General features: G+C 41.9%; 1 protein-coding gene across 1 annotated transcript; it reads left to right on the top strand.

Annotated features, from left to right (window-relative positions):
* The first annotated feature begins 450 nt into the window (after window positions 1-450).
* On the top strand, window positions 451-6155 carry barx1 (BARX homeobox 1). The gene is made up of 4 exons (XM_079509864.1): window positions 451-1060; window positions 2054-2348; window positions 3421-3505; window positions 5139-6155. The coding sequence occupies exons 1-4, from the start codon at window positions 850-852 to the stop codon at window positions 5307-5309; spliced, it is 762 nt and encodes a 253-aa protein (XP_079365990.1). The 5' UTR covers window positions 451-849; the 3' UTR covers window positions 5310-6155.
* Window positions 6156-21601: the final 15446 nt, after the last annotated feature.

Below are 21601 nucleotides of genomic sequence, written 5' to 3'. Positions count from 1 at the left end.
TTTTGTACAATGTAGGCTACTGAATATCCATAGCCTCCTGCATGGGGCTTTGGATTGTGTTTGTGTTCCTTTGACATGATGCAAATTCATGCAGAAATAGCGCGCCTTTTGCATGTAACCTTGGGTTAGTGATGATGAGGGAAGCCAAGACAAACCCATGCACGCTCCAAATCCTCAGTTAGCATTTAACTCTCGAGACTACAAATGTTACCATTAGTCGACGTGGTGGATTTGCTACACCCGTAAAATCCTCAATGTTCATTTGCAACTCTGAGACCGAGGGCTCGGACTCGGGAGTGTAACCAAATGGACCCTTAGGGGTCCGTTTGGAACTCTCAGGGTTAAACGGCCACTATGGATTTGACAGTGTGCTCAGAGGTGGAGGTGGAGCTAAGTGACTAGACTCATAAAACCCATAAACATATTCCTCATTTCACTGTCACGGTGACGCGCAACGCATTGAGCGCATGAACAAGTCGTTTTACGGTCATATTTTGTACACGTGATTGTGCGGTTCCGTTCCGAAGCGAACCGAGCCAGAATCTGGACTTCAACACGCTGCTTCTGTGGACTGTGTTTCTTTAGTTGAACCCGTTTTTTCAATATAAACTTGAGGATATTTATCAGTTCCCACCTCCGTAGCAAGGCTGCAACTATCGCGCAAAGCAAAGGAATGCGAGTTCGAAGAAAGAGTGACTGAGCGGTGAACCGGGCGGATAAGTGTAAACACACACCCAGGATTCGAACCACCGGCCGGCGGAGGAGGAGGGGTATCCCTCCCGAGTCCCGCGGACTTGGGAGCACTTCATCCCCGGGCGGGTATACAGGCCGGCTCGTGGTCCGGTGGCCATGCAGCATCCCTTGGACATGGCGCATTACTACCCCGTGGGTGGGGACGCGCACGCCGACCACAGGTCGCACCGCTACCGGAGCTTCATGATCGAGGAGATCTTGACGGAGCACCCGGAGCACAAGGTGGCCTGCAGCTCCCCGGCCGGGGACCTGCTCAAGTTCGGAGTACAGGCTCTGCTCGCGGCCCGGCCCTTCCACAACCATCTGCGTGAGTTCTGCATGGAAATAGGGTTCATTACAAATCGGAGAGTGCAACTGCAACCTAACCAAATGGACCCTTTCTTACGGGTCTCCGTTTGGTGAGAATAAAACCAATGCGTAAAATGCGTAAAGAATAATAATAATGCGCGATTTGAATTTATTCCCGGGTTTATATATTCCCAAAGAAAAGCTTGTTGGACCAAGAACTCCACTAACCCGACATATTCAGTTGCTTTATAAGAAATGTATGCTGTTTATTTTTTAGCGGCCAGTGTCAAAAATAATAATTGTTGCGCAAAGGCATCGAGCGGGTTCAATGTTCCGATTGAAAGGATTTGTCAGCCACTCAGTAATAGTTATGCTATTTATTATTATTATTATTATTATTATTAAACAATAATTCAACAAGAACGTATAGCCTATATTTAAAGCTCTGTCCGTTTCCCCTTGATTACATGTTTTTTGTGTGTGAAAGCACACAATTTGAAATCTACACTTATAGTAGTATAAGTGTAGTAGTAATAATAATAATAATAATTGATTATTAGTTATTTTAAACTGTCTTATAGGGCCTATACTGCCCTACAAAGCCAAAACTATGTTTTAGACACACTGGATTATTTGTCTCAAAGGTCAAACATGATTTTGGGGATAAACACCTCGTGAACTGATATAGGCCTATAGTGCAATATCACTTATACCGAGGCGATAACCCATTTTATCAGTGCAATTACTGCACGTTGGCTTTGTAGTGAGTAGGGTAGGGTAGACATTAGGCCTATATCCCGATTATATTTTTCGAGTACGGTTATTGGTTTTGGTTTACTTTATTTTGTCATTGAAAACCCCTCCTGTTTGTCATGTTTGTAACTTGAAGGCATTGCAGCACTCGCCCGCGCTTTATTAACCTAAATAATCGTTTTTTAATAACCTAATGAATACTTTTCTAGCAGCCCCAGACAGAAAGTGTAATATTTTGGATATCCCCCCCCCAATGCAGTCCTGAAGGCCGACCACCTGCAGACAGGCCTGCTGAAGTTCCCCATGTCCCCGCTGTCGTGTTCGCTGGGTTCCCCGCTAGGATCCCCGCTCCTATCCGGTCCCCTCGGGATCGGCCCCGCGTCTCACCACCTCCCGCTGGACCTCCACCTCCGAGGCAAGCTGGAGCACCACGGCTCCGAGCTCGGGGGGAAGACCAAGAAAGGCCGTAGGAGCCGAACCGTCTTTACCGAACTTCAATTAATGGGCTTAGAGAAGAGATTTGAGAAGCAGAAATATCTCTCCACACCGGATAGGTGGGTCTGCTCAAATACCCCACACATGCTTATTTCATCTCTGAGAGAGAGTGCATTTATACACCCAGAGATTTACAAATAAAGCTATACAGGAAGAGTGGGCTCCCAAACTTTGGGGGTACCATAATGTTAAATTGCATAATGTTAGGGTCTGAAATAATGTGACGTATATAGTCTCTAGACTACACGATTTGACTGCAGGCATCATTATCAGACCTCAATTTAAATATGCCCATATATATAATTACCTTTTTGTAGCAATTTGTAGCAGAAATATTAGGCCTTAAAATGTTCAAGCATGTTCAAGTCCTGTATAGGCTACTTTACATTACTTCAGACCATTTCCAAATTCTTAATAAATTGTTGTACATTATAGGGGAAAACATTGTAACATTGAGGTGCCCACAATGTTTAAGTATACTCAATCTTAAATTCCGGAAGTTCCGGATAGTATTCCGGCCTATAGTATTAACAACTTCACACCTGACCCGGCCTATAAGCCAATGTTGGAACAAGAACGCAGATTGATTGATTGATTTATTGATTGCTTGATTGATTGATTGATTGATTGATTTGAAATACAAAATATACTTACAATATACTATGGTAAAAGTAGGCTATGGAAATTATCCAGAATGGTCCATTTCACAATAATTTGACTACTACATTACTTTAATATTGTGGGGCTGATTATGTGCTAAATCTGCAAAGTAACTATAGCAGGCGTAGCCACTAGAAGTAATTCTAGTGGAGTAAAGACAGTATAAAGTACAACATTTAATTTGAATGGGGTATAGCTAGAAGTATACAGTATCAAGAAATGGAAATACTAAACCAAATAAAAAGTACCTCAAAATTGTAATGTGTAGTTATGTTCCACACTATAGCCTGAGCCCATTATGTTTCAGAATGAGGAGTTTTATAATTCAAGTCAAATCCTGTTTTTTGTTTAATTTGTTTGAGTCAATGTATCAATGTGTAACTGTGACAGGGTACATTTGTATACCCATGAATCAGAGTCAACTTAAAATAGGACTGACTGAGGTTGTTTTTTCTCATCCTGTCTCTACAGAATAGACCTGGCGGAGTCTCTGGGTCTCAGTCAGCTGCAAGTCAAAACATGGTACCAAAACAGACGGATGAAATGGAAGAAAATAGTAAGTTATCATATCAGATTTCATTTAAATCATCTGTGTTAATTTACAGGGGAAAAAAACAAAGGTATAAACAAAACGTTTTATTTATTTAGTTAAAGCGTTTAAAGATATTCCCATATAGCAATATACAGTTTGTGCAACATGGGGGTCTCCTGCATATCGCTCCAGCTGTTTCATAAAACAAAACAAAATACATTTGCAGGTCCGTTGCCAATTTCAGGAGAGAGTAACTCGGCTTACATTTTATAGTGTTCCAATTTTGACTGCTCGTTTCTTTGTGTCATCACTTCCAGTTTCACTTGTTTATCCTGAGTTCTCTCTCCTGATTGAATACAATTTGTATCCCAAGCTGAATGTGCATTTTCTGTTTACTAAAGAGCTGGAGAGATATGGGAGAGCCCTGTTACTGAACAAACACCCTACCTATAGCAATTAATATACAGCTAACACTTAGCCTGACACTCAGTCTGAATTTTCATTTCGTTTCACTTCATCGCCAGGACATATTTTACAGTAATGGTAGCGATTCAGGGCTGGAGCCATGAGGCTAAGACTCATTTTAACAAAACAATATAACTTCCTATAGCTTATCTCTGAGAGTGTACATTTGTATACACCATGTAGTCTTGAGAATATAAGGTCAGTATTAGCATCCATTGTGTTTTAAAAATCACACCCGTGTGAAGTGAGGGGCGCTCTTATCATCGTACATCATCATGACGTAAAATAGATCATCGTACATCATCATGACGGAAAATAGACACTATGTCTATTTGCTCAGACACTATGACGTAAAATTCTTCATTCACTGACAATGGGAATTTAATATTTGTGTATAGGACAAAGTTTGTGGACATACACCAAAGGAGGGGCTAGCGCCCGTCATTTGACCGGAATACAAATGGACCAAAAATTGCATATAGGGTAGAATGTTTTGATTGTACTTGAACCCTATAGCGTGGGGCAAACATTTGGTGAAAATAGACGATCTACAATTACATGATCGTGAACAATGTGATGCGTTGTGATCTGGTAGATTGTTTGGAGCGAAGAGATAAGCTGCAGGAACAAGTACCCAACTCGGGTCAAGTTTAGGCTATGAATAGAGGGTTTAATGAATTGTGAAGTGCACTGCATATATGATGTATCCCAGGGGTGCTTTAGGGTTCAAAGTTTTTCTGAATATAGCGTTAAAATCAGTTTAGCCACTTTAATATAGCTATTTGAAATAGCCGATTCACAAGCTCGTATTATGATGCAGTGCCTTGTGAGCTTCTTCGGCTTTTCTTATATCTCAGCCGAATAGATTAAATTGGGGGTCCTTGACATGAAAACGTTTGAGAACCACTGCTCTATTATGTTAATAATACATGCAATTAAATTGTAAACTACAATTATCAAACCCATGGACAAAATTGTAGATGCTAGGTCCATCCTGATCCTATACAAAATAGTTTCAATGTACACATTATTTTGATATTAAACTGATGCATGCTATAGGTACTTTACTCTCTCACATGTGTTTACCATGCTTATTGTCAGTTGCTCATGGGTGAGAGTGTCTGCTATATAAGTGCTTAACTTTTACATTGTAACAGTAAATTGAGTTTTGTGGTGATTCTTGTGCTTGCAGGTTTTACAAGGAGGGGGCTTGGAGTCTCCCACTAAGCCTAAAGGCCGGCCCAAGAAGAACAGCATCCCCACCAGCGAACAGCTGCTCTCCTCCGAGCAGGAAACCAGAAGCCAGTCAGTGTCGGAGGGCTCAACTTCTTCACATCTAGACAACACCAGCCAGGAGGAATGACCTTTTTCCATTCCAAGGACTGCTTCAGTTTGATAAGCATTAAGACACGGACATCCCATTTTGATACTTTTTTTTACTTCCATCAATGGGACCATGCACTGTAAATCCTCACTCAGTGTTGATTTAATTCTGAAAGTGTACAAAATACGGGTCTATTTGGTTCCATTTGTACACTCCCAGAGGGACAGACAGACCCGTAAGGGCCCATTTGGGATCCCTGGTGGTCCCCCGGAACCGCTGTTGAGAAACGGTGTGATATACACACACTTCTGATTCTGATATGACGCCTAAGAAAAACTCTAGAGAGAACTCCTGACTGGGACTTGTAAATGGCACCGAGGTACAGAGACCATTTCTCCAAGTGGAACTCCTTGGTGTTTTTGTAGCTTTTATATTATTATTATTATTATTATAATTATTATTATTGTTATTTTTGCATTCCTGCACCGAATCCTGATGCATCCGAAGCTCAAGTCTCTGTTCAAAGCAACGACAAACACATCATGTCGAAGAACTTTTAATTTTTTAATTTTGTTCCATCATGCAAGCAAGCTGTCCAGGACTGAACCAGTAGGTCTCAAACCTTTTATTGTACATATTATTCTATAAAACAAATCAGAACACAATTTATGCTTTGTTGCGGGCGTGCGACACCATCGTACGACAGACTATAAATGGGTGCTTTAAAAGCCTAATTTATGCTCTGTCGTACACCAGTGTCGCGCCGAAAATAGGCGAGTGACACCGTCATGCGACAAAGTATAAATCAGGCCTAGTGGATCCACTTTTCACACCGTGTCCGTTTGTTGTGTATGTCATTTTGTGTAATTATTAAATATATTTTCACTAACACTGCTCTTTTATTTTTAAGGGGTAAAAAAAAATCTAAAAAATATTATTTTAGACACAGTGAAAATGTATTTAAAATGTTTTGTCATTCCTCACAAATACGATTATATCCACCCAATTTGATCCAATAGGTCTACATGTTAAATTGAATAATTCAATTCAAATGTGCAGTACACACGCACACAGGCATATTGCACACACACACACACACACACACACACACACACACACACACACACACACACACACACACACACACACACACACACACACACACACACACACACACATAAAAGTAACCAAATGAACCCTATAGGTTTGGCTACTGTACCAAACTGTAGCATTCTTCTTCTTATAATGCCTATTCTTCAGGCTCCCAGGCCAGCAGCCATTAATTTAGGCTGTATAGCCTACTGTATTTAGGCCTTATTGCAGATATAATAGGCCTATATATGTTTATGGGAAAATGAGAAAATAAATAGTAAATTGCTTGCTCCAAGTATGGCAATTTGCATAACGTTTATTTTGTGAATGTCAATCGCCTATCTGAAAATGTTTTTTTTTGCCAGACTTCAAATATAATAAGCTGTAGGTTATATACCACATTCATGATTCACAGAAACCTTCATGTGGTCTATATCTCCACATTTCAACTGTTTCCCATCCACATATTAACTAGGATCCAGATCCATTGGAACACAGCCGGTTCTTTTCCCCCAGATTCCTGAAAAGTATAACGGTTTTGGACACAATGAGCGCCTGAACGCGACGATATAACTTTATAACACATTCACGTCACGTGCACCAAACGCGTTTTGCTATACTGAAAGGAATAGCCTTCAATGTCTAGAGTCTCTAGACCGTCCTATAGGCTCTTATAGCGCCCTTAGCCGCCCTATGCAGCACGGGTGTGATTCAAGTTCAATAATCAACGTTGCGCAAAGCTGCAGAGCAAAATGTGGAAATTTATGCTTTTAATTTGAGGATTTGCGGCTTTAGCATTTTGATCGTATTTATTTACTTCCAATCTGTTGCATCAACATAGGTAATATATAGTGTTAGTCGCATAAAAGGCACATCATCCAAGCATTTGGTAACTTTTTGAATCGAGCACAGCCTATAATTTGACGGAGAAATGTTTGGATAGGCTGATTCCCCCTCTTACCACATTTGACGGGATTTAATCCCGGCCGGGGATTTTGTTGAGGCCACGTTCAAGTCAACACAATGGTCCAAATCAAAGCTATTTCTGTCCATACTAATTCATTCGTAAAGAAATGTTTAAAAACCTGTTTCATCAAATTACACTCCAGCAGGAAATAAACACTGCCCTACAATTTGTAAAAGCTGCTGCATGCCTTTCACAGCATGCGTGATTCAAGACGGGTGATCATTCGACATTGTGTTATAAGCTATAACAAAGGCTAGGCCTGTATAGGCTACACATGGTGGAAATGGCCGAAAAAAGCCAGTAGCCAGTATGTTTCTGGTGCGCTAAAATAATTAGATGGCTGCTGCTGATGGCAATCTATTTTAAAATGGACCAATTAGTAGACCTATATTGTCACTCATTATAGATCATTAGGACCTGTACGCCTAATGTCTGATAGAGAGTAGGTTTAGGGCTGCAAATTGGCTTCAAGAATGACGTGGAGGGATCATTGAATATGTTACAAGTCACAAGTGTGCTATCATTCAACCGCACGTGGATAATGTATCCTCATTTTAAATCACATCATGGTCTATAGACAACCTGTAGGCCTATAGCCAATCAGGCTGTGACCTGTCCTTGATGGTATAAATTACCGTTTTGTTAAAGGACAATTTAGTTTTTTTCAACCAAGGTTCATGTTTTAGGTTGTTATTAGAGAAAGTATAAAAGGTGAGTGTATTTTTTCTTTTATTTGCTGCTTTCTTTTGTTTTAGGGATTTTAGCTGTTTTTGACAGGGGGGCGGGGGCATTCGAGCATGGGGCTAAATATGTATATTTTTTTTTACAAAATGTTATAGAGATTTATTTTTGTATTATACTAGTCCTACTACACCCCAAGAAATTACACCTGGCCACAAAAGATCACAGGATCTACTGAATGTGTCAAACTGACATATTGAGCCTATGACACACATGTGGCTTCCCCCCAGTATAGGCTACCTTCACATTCAGTAGATCCTGTGAGCTTTTGTGGCCAGATGTAATTTATTGGGGTCTAGTAGGACTATATTCAATAATGAAAAAATACATATTTAGCCCCATGCTCCAATGAGCTACCTTCATCTTGTAGTCTACTTTACTTGAGCATTTGTATTTTAATTATTGGGGTTAATACATTTTAAAAATGAGGTATTTCTACCAGTACCTTAACTCAGATATGACAGCAATTTTCACTTAGTTGAGTAATATTTGACTTGTACAAATACAACCACATAGGCCTACTATAATACAGACGAAAGTAGGTGTAGATTATGATCTGTATTGCCTATATGTACAACTAGATCACTTCTTAACGCTGTAAATGGCAGCTCTGCCAACAGTAGGCCTACTCGGGTTGGGTTTGTCCAACCACTGGTTTTTAAGACTATCTAATGGAACAATTAATGCTGTGAATTGTATGGACATCTTCTTCCTCGTCATTGCCTTGCACGATGATCATAAAAATGGGCCTATAGCGATAAATAAATGAAAAAGGATGACAAATTAAGACTGTTAGTGTTAACATGATGAATGAATAATCTCTCTCTCTCTCTCTCTCTCTCACCCACACACCCACACACACACACACACACACACACACACACACACACACACACACACACACACACACACACACACACACACACACACACACACACACACACACACACACACACACACACACACACACACCATGTTGTATACATCTGAAAAAGCAATTTATTCATCACTGAACAAAAACTACAAATTAGGACTATTTAAACTGCAGGGCTGTAAATCAAATGAAACAAAGCAAATCCTTTGGACAATAGTGTACCGGTATATTGCAGATGTGTTTACAAGCTATTAAGAAACCCTAATTGTCTGCCGGCAAAGTACAACATTTTAATATAACATGCACGTTTGATTGACTGAGCATTTTATTGACATTATTAAAGGTACAGCAGTGGCAAGTGGTTCAAGGGGTCAGACACAAAACAGTCAGAGGCTTGTGTGGTCCAATACATTAGTCAGCACTCAAACAAACTGGACAAATAACCATACAGAATATTAAATATCAAAATATACAGTTTAAAACAAATCATGATAACAGCAATAGAAAGTGTCTTTTGAGAGACTAGACCCAAGTCAATACAATCTGAATGTTATAGCTAAACTACCTTTAAAGTATTAGTATTATTACTGTCATATTCACAGAGGAAAACTTGAAGAGTGAAAGAGATGGAATTAATGGAAGTGATGCTGAAGACTTATTCATCTTGCACAGTATAATCCTCAGTGTTGATTCATCCAATTCAGAGTGTACAAATGTAATCAAATTGGACCCTGAAAGGAGGTTGTGGAACTTTTTTCAAGAATACAGTGAATTTTGTCCAATCATGGCAGATACAGTTGGAGGCCATTGATATTGTCCTTTTCTTTTTGCTGAGGTTTGCGTGATCTGCGCAAAAGGACAGTTAACCCATTTTGGGCGGGAACCCCTTTTGGTGTTTTAAACATTGTTATAATTTAGCTATTGAAAAATAGCAGATCTACAAGCTCATAGCGCGCCACCGAGTGGCGCGCTACGAGCTTGTAGGTCTGCTATTTTTGAAAAATCGTGAAAATATTTATTTCAGAAAACTGAAGGATTTAGAAGGATTTTTTAAAATGTTGAGGTCAGGCCTAAATGGGTCAAATGATAAGGGACAATATCGGTGGCACCCAACTGTACAATTTAACCATATACAATTGGGGCGGTTGTATTTGGTCTCCCTGCTGATCTATTAAGACATTTGGATCATGTGAAATCTATCGCCTGAGCAAGCAGAGGCTCCATTAGCTCCATTAGTTCACTTGCAGGAAACCGGGTTCAAATCCGGGGTAGAATTGCAAAGTTACATAGTGAAGCTTCTAAGGGTCCATTTGGTTACATTTGTACAGTACACTCAGAGTTAAAAGAACACTCTGGTCTCCGGTGTTTTACTGTGTAGGAAACAAGCAGTATTTTCTAACAATTAGGATAGAATGTGAAATGATTTTCTGGTTGCGTTCACACCGGGAGGTCTCTTAGAGAACAGAGAGTTTCCAAACGCAACATGTTTTGGTTTGGAACCGACAATATTTAAAACAACATTCCATTTCTCTGACTTGTCCGGCGCGTTAAACCACGTCACGTTGTGTTTGTAAAAGTTTTAGAGAGTTTAGAAAGAATCCATTTCACTCTGGATTTTTGATGCTACCTTAACATAATATTATAGCTCTGAGCAATTCTGTGAGCCTGTGAACCTTGTTTGGCTTAAAAGGTCGTTGATTCCTCATCAGTGTGGATACTTTTTATACTATAAATAAAGCTGTGAGCTGATGGCTAGCAGAAGGACAAGATGATTTAGTTCCACTTAAATAGTTTCTGTGCCGGGTTGAGGACTGGGAACTTGAAAAGTGTGAGGAAATGGAAGTGTGTTAACAACCATCCAAGGTTACAAGGTGGTCTTTATTGTCATGGTATACTGTAAGAGTGAAATGCAGTTTTGTTCAGCTTTGGCAATATATAGAATAACAAAAAAGGGTGAGGGGGACGTTTATACAACCAACAAGAAGGGTGGATACTGGATAAGGGAAGAGTTTTGACAAAGGTGTTTGCCACAGACCCAAACTAGTGAAAATAGCAGATCTACAAGCGCACAACGCGTCGCTTTGTGCCTGCACGTTGCGAGCTTGTAGATCAGCTATTATCACTACTCCTTAATTATTATTATTATTATCTTTTTATATTATCTTTTGAAATATATATATTTTTAAATGTATAATAAAGAAACCCATAAAAATTGGTCCATGACCCACAACTTGGGAAACAGTGGTTCTAGATCATTAACACTCAATGCAAACTTATTGTGAAGTCTAGATGATTAGAATGTAAACATGTTATGGAGATTACATAACATCTAATGTAAACATATTGTGAACATGCAGCTGTGTAAACTTAAAGACCTTCGTCAGTGTCCTTGGCATTGTACATCACGGGCCATGCGCCACCACTTAACCCTTATCCCTAAACTTATTTGCCATTTTTTACTATTTAAAAAAACCTTTTAAAATAGTTCAAATAGCTGATCTACAAGCTCACAACATGTAGATGTAGATCGGCTAGTTGAACTATTTTAAAATGATTTTAAAAATAGTAAGAAAATGGCAAATAAGTTTAGGGATAAGGGTGGCGCAAGATGGAGCCCCACATGTGCTTGGAGGGAGCGGGGTATACGTGAGGGGGGGAGAGGGGGTGTGTATCCGTTTAGCTGTCTTTAGAACTTGCACCTGCATGGCACCAGATCCACATAGTGTGTGGAAGAATAGCACTGTCATTGTGAGGTTGTCGTTTCCAAGCCCTGTAACTGCAAGTTCATGAACACGTCATAGTCGTCATACACAGTATGACTAAACTCAGGGAGAAAATGTTTTATGTTGCATTTGTTGGTCACATCTGTACATCTCTAGGAGTTAACGTTAAATGTTAAACTCTAACGTTAAATGTAAATATATATATATATATATATATATATATATATACATATGTGCTGTGTGTTTCCAATTGGATCAGCAAACCCTTTTTTCTTACTCACCTTTTTTGTTCTATAGGCTCCTGAGGCACCAGAAAAGAACACGTTTGTGGTGGTCCTATGAGGTAGGCTACTTTAAGAACCAGAAATTACAATAAATGCTTCTTTCCTTTTATCCTTGGTCTAAACTCTAAACCTCGTTTTATCACATGCATTCTTTTTTTTTTAAATGTTTTTTTTTGTGGCTTTCGCCTTTATTTTATATATTTTATGGAGGGACAGACAGTAGGCTGACAGGAAATGGGGAGAGAGATGGGGGGGAAGACCAAGGGGCCAGTGAGGCGCTCCAACGTTGAAGCTCTGGGCCCTAGTGGTAAGGGGAAGGACTGCAGGCGGACCCGTGCACGGACACGTAGGACCATCACTCCCTACGTCACCCATACGTCACCCCGGACCTCAAATTTGAGGTCCGGAGGAGGTACTTCCGGCAGTCTTCCGGGTGCTTCAAAACGCCACTGAGCAACTTCACCGAAATGAATAGCTTGGTGGGCGGGGCTAGTGCTCCAGTTCGGTCTCTATCCTTTATATACTCTATGGGGAAGACATGCAGTAAGGGGCCGGCCGTCGGGATCGGGAGTCGAACCCGCGGCACACTGCCAGACTGGCCCAGGCCAACCTATCGCATGCATGGCAATGATTGCAGCACTCTATGTCTATGGGTTCCAGTTGGACCTGCAACATGATTGCAACATTACAATGGGCTAGACCCCTGGGAGATGGATTGCTGAGGTGGAGCACCACACCTACCATCAGTATCCAGTATTTCCCGCACGACTTGCTGCACCCTACTCATATACGCTGAGTTGGCGGTGCCCGAGATCGAACCCATGAACTTGTGGTCCAAAGCTACTTGACACATAACAATACGTTATAATGTAAAAATTAAACTCACTCTGAAATGACAGGCTTTCAAATACACTAAAGTGTGGGCTTGTATTGTTGTGGTCTACCATTATGACTTGAGTTTCAAAAGATTCACTTTTACTAGCAGGATTGCTGGCACCAATTATCCCACACAGTAAAATGTTAAATGTAAATGTAAATTAAATCAAGTGTTAATGTAAATATGGACTGGCAAGGGTCAATTTGTACACTGTCAGAGATATTAACACCACCACATTTGAAATAGTTGCTTCAAAGACAAAAGTAATATAACTACCACATGATTACACATTAAGAATCAAGAACCAAGATAAGCAAGTACAACGTAAGTACATAACAGTTTCTTAACGAGAACGGTTTGCCAAATGTTTCTGTTAATTCATTTCTATGGATACTGTGTATACAGTAGGTCTTCAGAACTCTCTCTCTCTTATGGATTTCAGATTCTTGACATTCTTGTTAATCATCCAACGTGTGCATTTTTCACTGGTGGTCTGGTCTCCTGTAGCACACTTCTCCATTTCACTTAAAGATCCCCGTCTGACATACACATCTGTGCGCAAGCGCGCGCGCGCGCGCACACACACACACACACACACACACACACACACACACACACACACACACACACACACACATACACACACACACACACACACACACACACACACACACACACACACACACACGCACACATGCACTCACGCACTCACTCACGCACGCACACACGCACTCACGCACTCACGCACGCACACACGCAGCACACACACCAATCTAAGCAAATGGCTAATCAGCCCTTGTCTAGAATGTCAAATTTCTGTCAGTGCCTAATCATACAGAGTCAAGTGCTGAGCATTAATTTAACTCTGAGAGTGTATGAAGAGACCCTTTGGGTCCATTCATACACACTCAGAGTTAAAGTAACATTCAGGAATTTAACTGTGTATGCAAATGAACGACAGGTCAACCCAAACAGCAGACTTGAAGCCTGACAAAGTTGCCAAAGACAAAACAGTACACACAGAATGTGTGGGGTCTCCGCTAGGGGTCCGGCTGTACGGCGAGTGTGGCTCCCTTTGTCAGCCGTATATGATGCAGACTTCATCCACCCCCCACCCCCATACGCTCCCCCATCCCCCCACCCCCCCTCCCGCCATGGGCTTTGAACAATGTTGCGTTGGAGTTGGACAGCAAAGCGACTTCCGACATAAATTACAATCAGGAGGACGGACGAGTCAGTCCAGCCCGGGAATCAGAACATTTGGAACATCTACATATCCATGCAATTGAATCATTATGAGACCCCCCCCCCCCCCCCCCCCGCCCCCCCTCTCTCTCTCTCTCTTTCTCTCTCTGTGGCAGCAACGACAGCATTCTGGTGCAATTAGCCAACAGTTCTCAAACATTTTCATGTCAAGGACCCCAAAATTAATATGTATTTGGCAACAGACCCCCATCTGAAAATACTTTGTGCCAGGGGCCTCCCATACAAGATTTGGGTTGTTAAAATGTTTCAAAAACATTCAAAATGTTCTAAATTCTTTCATTTTTTTGAAAGTAGCAGATTTACAAGGTCACAAGTTTTATTAGTAAGTGGCAAAACTGATATTGATGCCATATTAGGATTTTTCTTCTCAGGACGCCCTGGAACCCCCTCAAGGACTCCTGCAGAGTCCCCAGACTCCACTTTGAGAACCATTGCAATAATCGACCGGGGGGTTGGGGAGGGGGCCCAGGGCGCTGCTGACCCCAATTGTGGAGCCGGGTGTTTATGGAGTCAAAAAGGTGCACGCTTTTTAGACAGAGCCCAGGATGGTGTGGTTATAAGTGTCCGGCCCACGCACACACGCATGCACACACGCACGCACACAGCCAGCCAGCCAGCCAGCCAGCCAGCCAGCCAGCCAGCCAGCCAGCCAGCCAGCCAGCCGCGCACAAGGGAGAATTTCTCCACGATTAAAGACCCTCTGATTAATGTAACGTATGTGCCAAAACTGCACATGCGGCGTATGATCCCAATTAGACTGAAACCCAAGTCTGACCAGGCACAGGTCCACATCAGCGCTGACATTCTTCCCCTTGTTTTCATTGGATGTTCCTTGACAACAAGAAAGAGGTTTTTTTTTCGCTTTCTTGCAAGGCTGTTAAAAATTAAACTTGTAGAGATAATTCCATGTGAATGATGTTGAGATTACGGTGAGGCATGTTATCATTGCTCCGTGCATTACGCTGGACATGCATTGTGCGATGGGGGCCGAGCGTGATAAACATGTGAGAATATTGTCTAAATCAGCGATTCTCAAAGTGAGGTACTGGGGACCCTCAGAGGGCCTTGGGAGGGTTCCATGGGTCGGGTGTCCCCAAATGAGAAACAGTTTAACCACTTTAACCCTATTTTATACTTTGGCTGCCTATTCCAAAATTACATTAGTACATGAAATTGACATGAAAATGTACTAGAACCACAGCTGTTAAGCACTCAACCCAGCCCACGTGAGTAGGCCTATACGTCGTACACACCCAGGCTGCAGCATAGAGAAAAATAACGTGTCAGTTGTCTGATTTTGTAAATTCTTGATCAAACTGTTAGTTATAGCAGCTAGTTATTCGACTCCATTTAGACAACTAAATCAAGTCAAAGCAGTATTCAAATTGAAATACTAGCCAATTAGAAAAAGAGATAAAAATATCTATTAAGTTTAGCATTTTAATTTAGTTATGGATGCATCTCTATGCATTGTGCAATCGATGCTTGTTCAATACTGCTTCTGATTTTACGGTTCTAAGGTTAAGACTAAATACAAGAACCTTTGCGAGGGAGACCTTGCCAAGACAGGGCAAAAGCAGCAAAAACAAACAATAAGAAATGATAACAGAAACGTGCCACAATTACACTAACCAAAGAAGATAAAGGTTAATAATCAGGGAGTGAAATGGGGAGAAAGCGAGAACCTATGACTGACAGGTAGTTAGCTTAATGGCAACTATTTCCATTCCATTAAGCAGGGCCATGTGTCCTTTACACACGATTGTTCCAACTGCTGCCATTGTCAACAGAATTGGATCGTTCATTTTGGAGCTCCAGTGTCCGTGATGCATGACAAACTGACCAAGACTCACAGGCCATTTCATCCCCTTGGCAGCCATGACATTTAACCACTTACACCCTTTATACTTAGATGACCAGGGTTCCCCAGGGCTCTATAATAGGTTCCTCCTTTTGTCTCTGTACACTAAATATTTCTGCCGAATGCTCACCCCAGAACAGGGACGCTGAAGTTCTTTGTGTGATTAAGTCACATTGATCTGTTTGTGTCATGACTCATTTCCCGCTTCGGCCTATATGATCATCCACATCATGTATGAATGAGGCCTCATAAATCCTGGTCTCTAAACTGCCTCCCCCTGGCCAGCCGGGGCGCCTGATGGAGGGGAAAGGAACTGGTTGGAGTAACGTGTTCCTTCCACACGCTATGTCCAACCAGGGAAACTCCTCCCTGTCCCCAAAATCATGGGATAAAAAAAAGAAAAAAAAGAACGAGGCATCATCAACAAATTAATATTTTGATGTGTCGCCTGATATTTGCCAACGCAGAATCGTTTATTCACATCACTGTTGTGTAAGCACGTAAGGCTCAAGTTCAAACCGCCATTCATGAATTAATACTTAACACCATGCTGCGATTTGCAATGCAGTATAACTTAACAGCTTCACGAGCAGTTGAGTGTGACTATCATATTATGAGGCCTAGAGCTCGCCACTTCTCAGAGGAAATGAACTGAGCATGGAGAACAACTTTTTTTTGCAGTTTGAAGTGATGGTGGCATAAAGACCTCTCTGTTATGCCCTTCTTAACACCCCCCCCCCCCCCCCCCCCCCCCCCCATAGACTGGGGCTCTCACTCGGGGGCCACAGTTTAAATAAACAGAGTCCCCCAGAATTCAGCATTTTGTTACAATTCATAATGACCAACATTAGAACTGTACCTGCCCTGGCAATGTTCTTTTTTGTTCCCCCAAATTTACCCAGGGGACTTTATTAAGCTCAAGGAAAGGCATAAACACTGTTTTCCTGATTTATATTTTTGATTGTCATTATTTGGATTCATCCTAGTGACTGAAATTCAGAAAATCACTTTTCTATTGTATGTAACTGTAAATGTTTAAATGGTTTGTCATGGTGCTCAGCTGATGTCCAATATCGGTCACCACGCACGCAGCACATTCACTTCTCCTACACATTCCCACTCTCAAGTAGCACTATACTGACAGCTTGGGGCAACATCTGAGCGTCCATCAACGTTCGACAACAGTCCCGGTAATCCCGCCAACACTGGAATGCGGAAGTGCCCACTCTCAACTCATAATGCACGAGTTGACAAGTCCGCTAAAAACATGTAAAACAAGGCAGGCAAACTTGAGCCCTTTGAGGCTCAGTGCGGTGCGAGGTCTGCTTCTGCCAACTCAGCACCATTCGAGTTGTGTACCGATAGCGACAGAATGGTAAATCATCACAACCTCTTCAACATGTGATGTGGAGGGGCGTCCCGTCAGACGTTGACAGACCCGTCCCAACTTGTCACCCGTTTGACGTCACGCGTGTGAGAACGTGTTGGCCCCTCTGGTCAGCTCTGTGTGCACACAGCTTGGAGGAAACGTCAAGGCGTTCGTGATTGATTTGAGATGGGCGATCCCCTGACTTCATGCTTGTGTAAAGCAAGACAGCTGTTGGGAGAAATCAAATTCCAACGCAGGAGCCGGAGAGAGAGACATATTTTTTCCATCTGTTTAACGGAGCCGTTGCCTTTCACTCGATGAGTAAATAAAAAAACATGGCCAAGATGTGGCGGGAGGTCACTGAAACTCTCATTATATAGCAATTACTGCACAAAAGCCCGTTTCCTTTCAAAAAAATCCAGCTTGAAAGTCAATCCCACTTTCTAGGGCCTCTCAGAAGTAAGACATGACAAGGCGGCAGCTTCTCTCTGGTAACAACTTCAAGACCTACTTATAGTGTGAAGGAAAACCATTTTCCTCAATCGTTCACTTTTCTTGTACTGTATTGTAACTAACTTTCTTTTTGTCTTTCGTTTTGAAATGAGACCGTTCAGCAGACCTCTTAAAACCTTTTTCAGATACAGGACACACACACGCACACGTGCATGCGCGCACGCACGCACGCACGCACGCACGCACGGACGCGCGCACGCGCACGCACGCACGCACGCACGCACGCACGCACGCACGCACACACACACACACACGTACGCGTGGACGAACGCATGTGTGTGCCTGTGTGTATCCAGTTGGAGAGGTGCTTAAAAGTTACAACAGACATTTTATCTCTGAACGATCTTAAGGAAACAACTTCCTTTCATATTGGTGCTGGACGTGTATGCGCTGTGGTATTTGGATAACTGCACCACGGCACTGATAGACTGAGTAAATGTTTGAAAGGAGTCATACAAAAGTACATCGTCTTAAGTGATTCAGATCACGAAAACTGATTACAAGCTACTGTATTTTTTACATGTTACACAAACACACGCACGCACGCATGGCGCACGCACACACACACACACACACACACACACACACACACACACACACACACACACACACACACACACACACACACACACACACACACACACACACCTAGCACAATATCCAACACAGAAGACCATGAGCTTGCGTAGATATTTGTAGCATATTGGCAGAGGCTACCTAGTTACACTTATATTCAGCCATAACTTCTTCATGGTGTTGCTTGAATGACTGACACAACAGTATCTGATTCAGGCGTACACCAATGTACTTTGGGGCTTGCTGGAACTCCAGGTGCTAGTTGTCAACAAACACGTCGAGTTCCCGCTTTGCATCTCTGTTGTTAAAATGGTATGTGGCTGACATTGTCTTACCAATGCTGAGCTGCAGATGCTACCGACGCAAGTAGGCTACCACGTTGAGACCGCCTTCCGTCGCCATCCATGTCAGTCATCGCAGCGGTGATGGCCTGCAGGTCATCCACGTGACTGTATTTTCTGGATGTTGAAGCCAGCAGGATACAGTTCGTCAGTGTTCTGACTCTGAGCCTGCTGCCCTGGCCATCACTGTCCTGCAGGGTCAAACAGCAGTGAAGGTTACCGGCATATGCCCATGTGGGCTTGTCCTCACATTTGCTTCTGGTCTTGTAAGTAACACTTTACGAGCCATGCAGCCCATAGGGCAGAAGTCTATCGCCTGTTTCTGTATAGCGTGCATGAGGAGGCATGATGTACAAGTACATACCCCAGCCATGATGTACAAGTACACCCCGTGGACATGACACTAGTACGTCGCAGGGACTTGCCAACCCTTGATTGATTGATTGATTGATTGATTGATTGATTGATTGATTGATTGATTGATTGATTGATTGATTGATTGATTGATTGATTGATTTATTAACAGTAGGCCTATGCAGAATTGGTACATTTCAAACTAAAGCACAACTCAATACAAAAACCGTCACTGTGGATGATATGTAAATTTTAAGAATACATATTTAGTAATTATGAATATTAATAGCCCAACACCATAATCACACCAGCATCGCTGCTTTTAGAAACTATAGTTGATAGTTGATAGTATGAAAACGTACGCGTTTCGGCCTGTATGGCCTTCCTCAGCGTTTGTGACAAAGGCTGAGGAAGGCCATACAGGCCGAAACGCGTATGTTTTCATTCTCAGAGGTAAATAAAATCATGTAAAAGGACATACAATGAGTGCTGGCATTTTCTTCACCTCACATGTAAACTCCATCCTACAAACTATTAAAGTCTTAATAATTACAAATTATCCATCAGTGGATGACGCCTAGGGGTGGGACGATATGGGTACCTCACGATACGATATATATTGCGATATTAGGCCCTCGATAACGATAATATCACGATATTCAATATATTGCGATATTTGCGATATATCAATATATTGTATGAAATTTCATCAGCGATATATCACGATATCTGCAACTACAAAATTCTTGGAACTGAAAAAATGCTATTTTCGTGCTCGGACACAAGGAGGGACACACACATAGCTGTCTATTGTGGTTGCACCACTCAAACACTAAATTAATACTAAATTAAATAATAAATTAATACATTTTAATAATCAATATCGATTATTTATCGCGGGAGGACGTATCGATATATATCGCCATATCAATATTTCAGCACACCCCTAGACACCATGATAAAGCATTACACTTGTTTACAACAGGGTTCACCATTTTCAATTCGTCAGAACATTTAGAGACGTACAAATATATGCTGAGTGCATGATTGGATTCCAGTCTTTGGCATGATGACCCGGGTGGGGAATTATATCCCAACCTTCCAATCTCAGGGAGGACACTCTAACTCCAGTTTTAGCCTCATCATATTGGCTCCCAGTTGTTTTTAGGATTGATTCTAAAATGATTTTACTTGTTTATAAAGCTCTCAATGGTCTCGCACCCTCCAACCTCTATGACTGCCTGCCTAGATGTGTTCCAAACTGCCTCCCTCAGGTCCTCTACTGCTGACCTGATCGATGTGCCAAAAGTCACGGTGAAGCATATTATTTGTATTAGCCTACTATTATTATTTATGCTAATGTTAAAGGACTACATGCTGTAATTAACAAGCTAATCTAGAAGTGTGCGTAGTTGAGCGGTTTCATTTGCGAAAACACCAAAACAAGTTTTCGCAAACATAGTGACATACACACACAGTATACAGACAAACATAGTGACATACACACACAGTATACAGACAAACAGAAATCCTCATTTCATTAGTTTGGCATCAATTCGAGGCTCAACTGATTGACTTGACTTTGGAAATGCAGCGGTATCCCCCTTTAACCCACAGGTCTACGTTCCATAGTGGAAAGAGTTAGTATAAGGGATGTTTAAGCCATTTGTGATGTCAAAGACTGGACAGCCCGCATATACATCATCTTACTACAATTTAGGGATGATGAGGATTGTGAATTGATAACACCTGCACCAGAGCAACAACTTTAATTAAATGTGAAGGCTGCAGATCAGTGGCAGCGTTCGCAAAATGCAGCAGTCAGCCTTTCTTTCCAGCACCCCCCCCCCCCCCTCGCCCCCCTCCAATTTCTCTACCGTCATTCTGATGTTATCACAACTGATTTTTCAAATGTAAAATAATATTCATTAGCTAACCCTAGAAATAGCGCCTTTGAAGGCTTAACTTGGCTGTAGTATTAAGTCTGATCTGTTCTTCATTGTATGATGGCGGCACGCGCCAAAACTAGCAGATCTATAAGCTCACAACATGGCAGATGCTATACCGTCACACAAAAGGCATTAGGAAGAGGACGTGCGACAGGCAGTCGGTCATTAATTCGGGTCGAACGGCTTGTGAAACAAACACATTCCCCAATTTCACGCGATTGTTTTTGATATTCAGCCTGCTATCCAATCCGTTCTCATTTTGTTTGATTGCGGGCTGTAGAAATATCCAAAGTGGATTAAAATAGCATTGGGCCTTTTTGTGTTTGCAACCATAATCTTCCAGATGGGCCTCACATGGCTGTGGAATCACTGGGGGAAGTTTCCTCACTGGCCTTTAGTGGATTTCAGTAAAAACAATCAGAAGGTCCTGGCACAGGAACTGAACGTACATGCGTCTGTGATCGACTCGCGGACGCTAAGTAAAGGTGACAGTTATAATGACCGTTGTACAGTGGAGACCAGTGGCACAGATAAATGGAATGGA

This window comes from Electrona antarctica (assembly GCF_951216825.1).
Source record: "Electrona antarctica genome assembly, chromosome: 9".
Taxonomy (NCBI): Eukaryota; Metazoa; Chordata; class Actinopteri; order Myctophiformes; family Myctophidae; genus Electrona; species Electrona antarctica.
The sequence above is the reverse complement of the archived record's forward strand: the minus strand, read 5'-3'. Positions and strand labels throughout refer to the sequence as shown.

What these genes read in the sequence shown, in the direction of transcription:
- barx1 (XM_079509864.1), top strand. Translation starts at nt 850, where the DNA reads ATGCAGCATCCCTTGGACATGGCGCATTACTACCCCGTGGGTGGGGAC. An exon ending in GCCCTTCCACAACCATCTGC is followed by an intron (nt 1,061 to 2,053) that starts GTGAGTTCTGCA and finishes CCCCCAATGCAG; the next exon opens with TCCTGAAGGCCGACCACCTG. An exon ending in GGATGAAATGGAAGAAAATA is followed by an intron (nt 3,506 to 5,138) that starts GTAAGTTATCAT and finishes TTGTGCTTGCAG; the next exon opens with GTTTTACAAGGAGGGGGCTT.